This window comes from Eimeria mitis, genomic scaffold (genome assembly GCF_000499745.2).
Source record: "Eimeria mitis Houghton genomic scaffold, Emh_scaff427, whole genome shotgun sequence".
Taxonomy (NCBI): Eukaryota; Apicomplexa; class Conoidasida; order Eucoccidiorida; family Eimeriidae; genus Eimeria; species Eimeria mitis.
Window position 1 is genome coordinate 2693 of NW_013572591.1, and position 415 is coordinate 3107.

The 415-nt window shown below is 65.8% G+C and overlaps 1 protein-coding gene across 1 annotated transcript in view; it reads left to right on the forward strand.

The window, feature by feature from the left end:
• Positions 1 to 318: 318 nt before the first annotated feature.
• EMH_0011870 (uncharacterized protein) overlaps positions 319 to 415 on the forward strand; it is a gene marked incomplete at both ends in the record, with an annotated part of 5154 nt that continues 5057 nt past the window's right edge. The window contains one exon of the mRNA XM_013499390.1: positions 319 to 413. Coding sequence (XP_013354844.1) covers positions 319 to 413 — 95 coding nt within the window. The remainder of the gene's footprint in view (positions 414 to 415) is intronic.

Here is a 415-nt window from a genome sequence, read left to right on the forward strand (position 1 = left end):
GCTAGCAGCCAGCAGCAACCCCCGAATAACCCCATAACAAACTGCATGCATCCAGCAGCAAAACAAACAAAAAAACAAAAAAAACAAAAAACAACAAAACTCATTTCTTCTCAGCTTTCTCTTCAACCCCTACACTTCACCTGCTCCCCAACAAACACAACCCCAGGGGGGGCCCCTGAAGGGGCCCCCCTGGGGGCCCCCCTGGGGGCCCCCCCGGGGCCCCCCCTGGGGGCCCCCCCTATGGGGGCCCCTCTGGGGGCCCCCCCTATGGGGGCCCCTCTATCTCCTGAGGCTTTAGGGGCCCCCCTGGGGCCCCCCATGGGGGCCCCCCTGGGGGCCCCTCTAGGGGCCCCTGAGGGGGCCCCTCTGGAGGGTACTGGAGTATTCCCTCTGGGGGCCCCCACGGGGGGCCCCC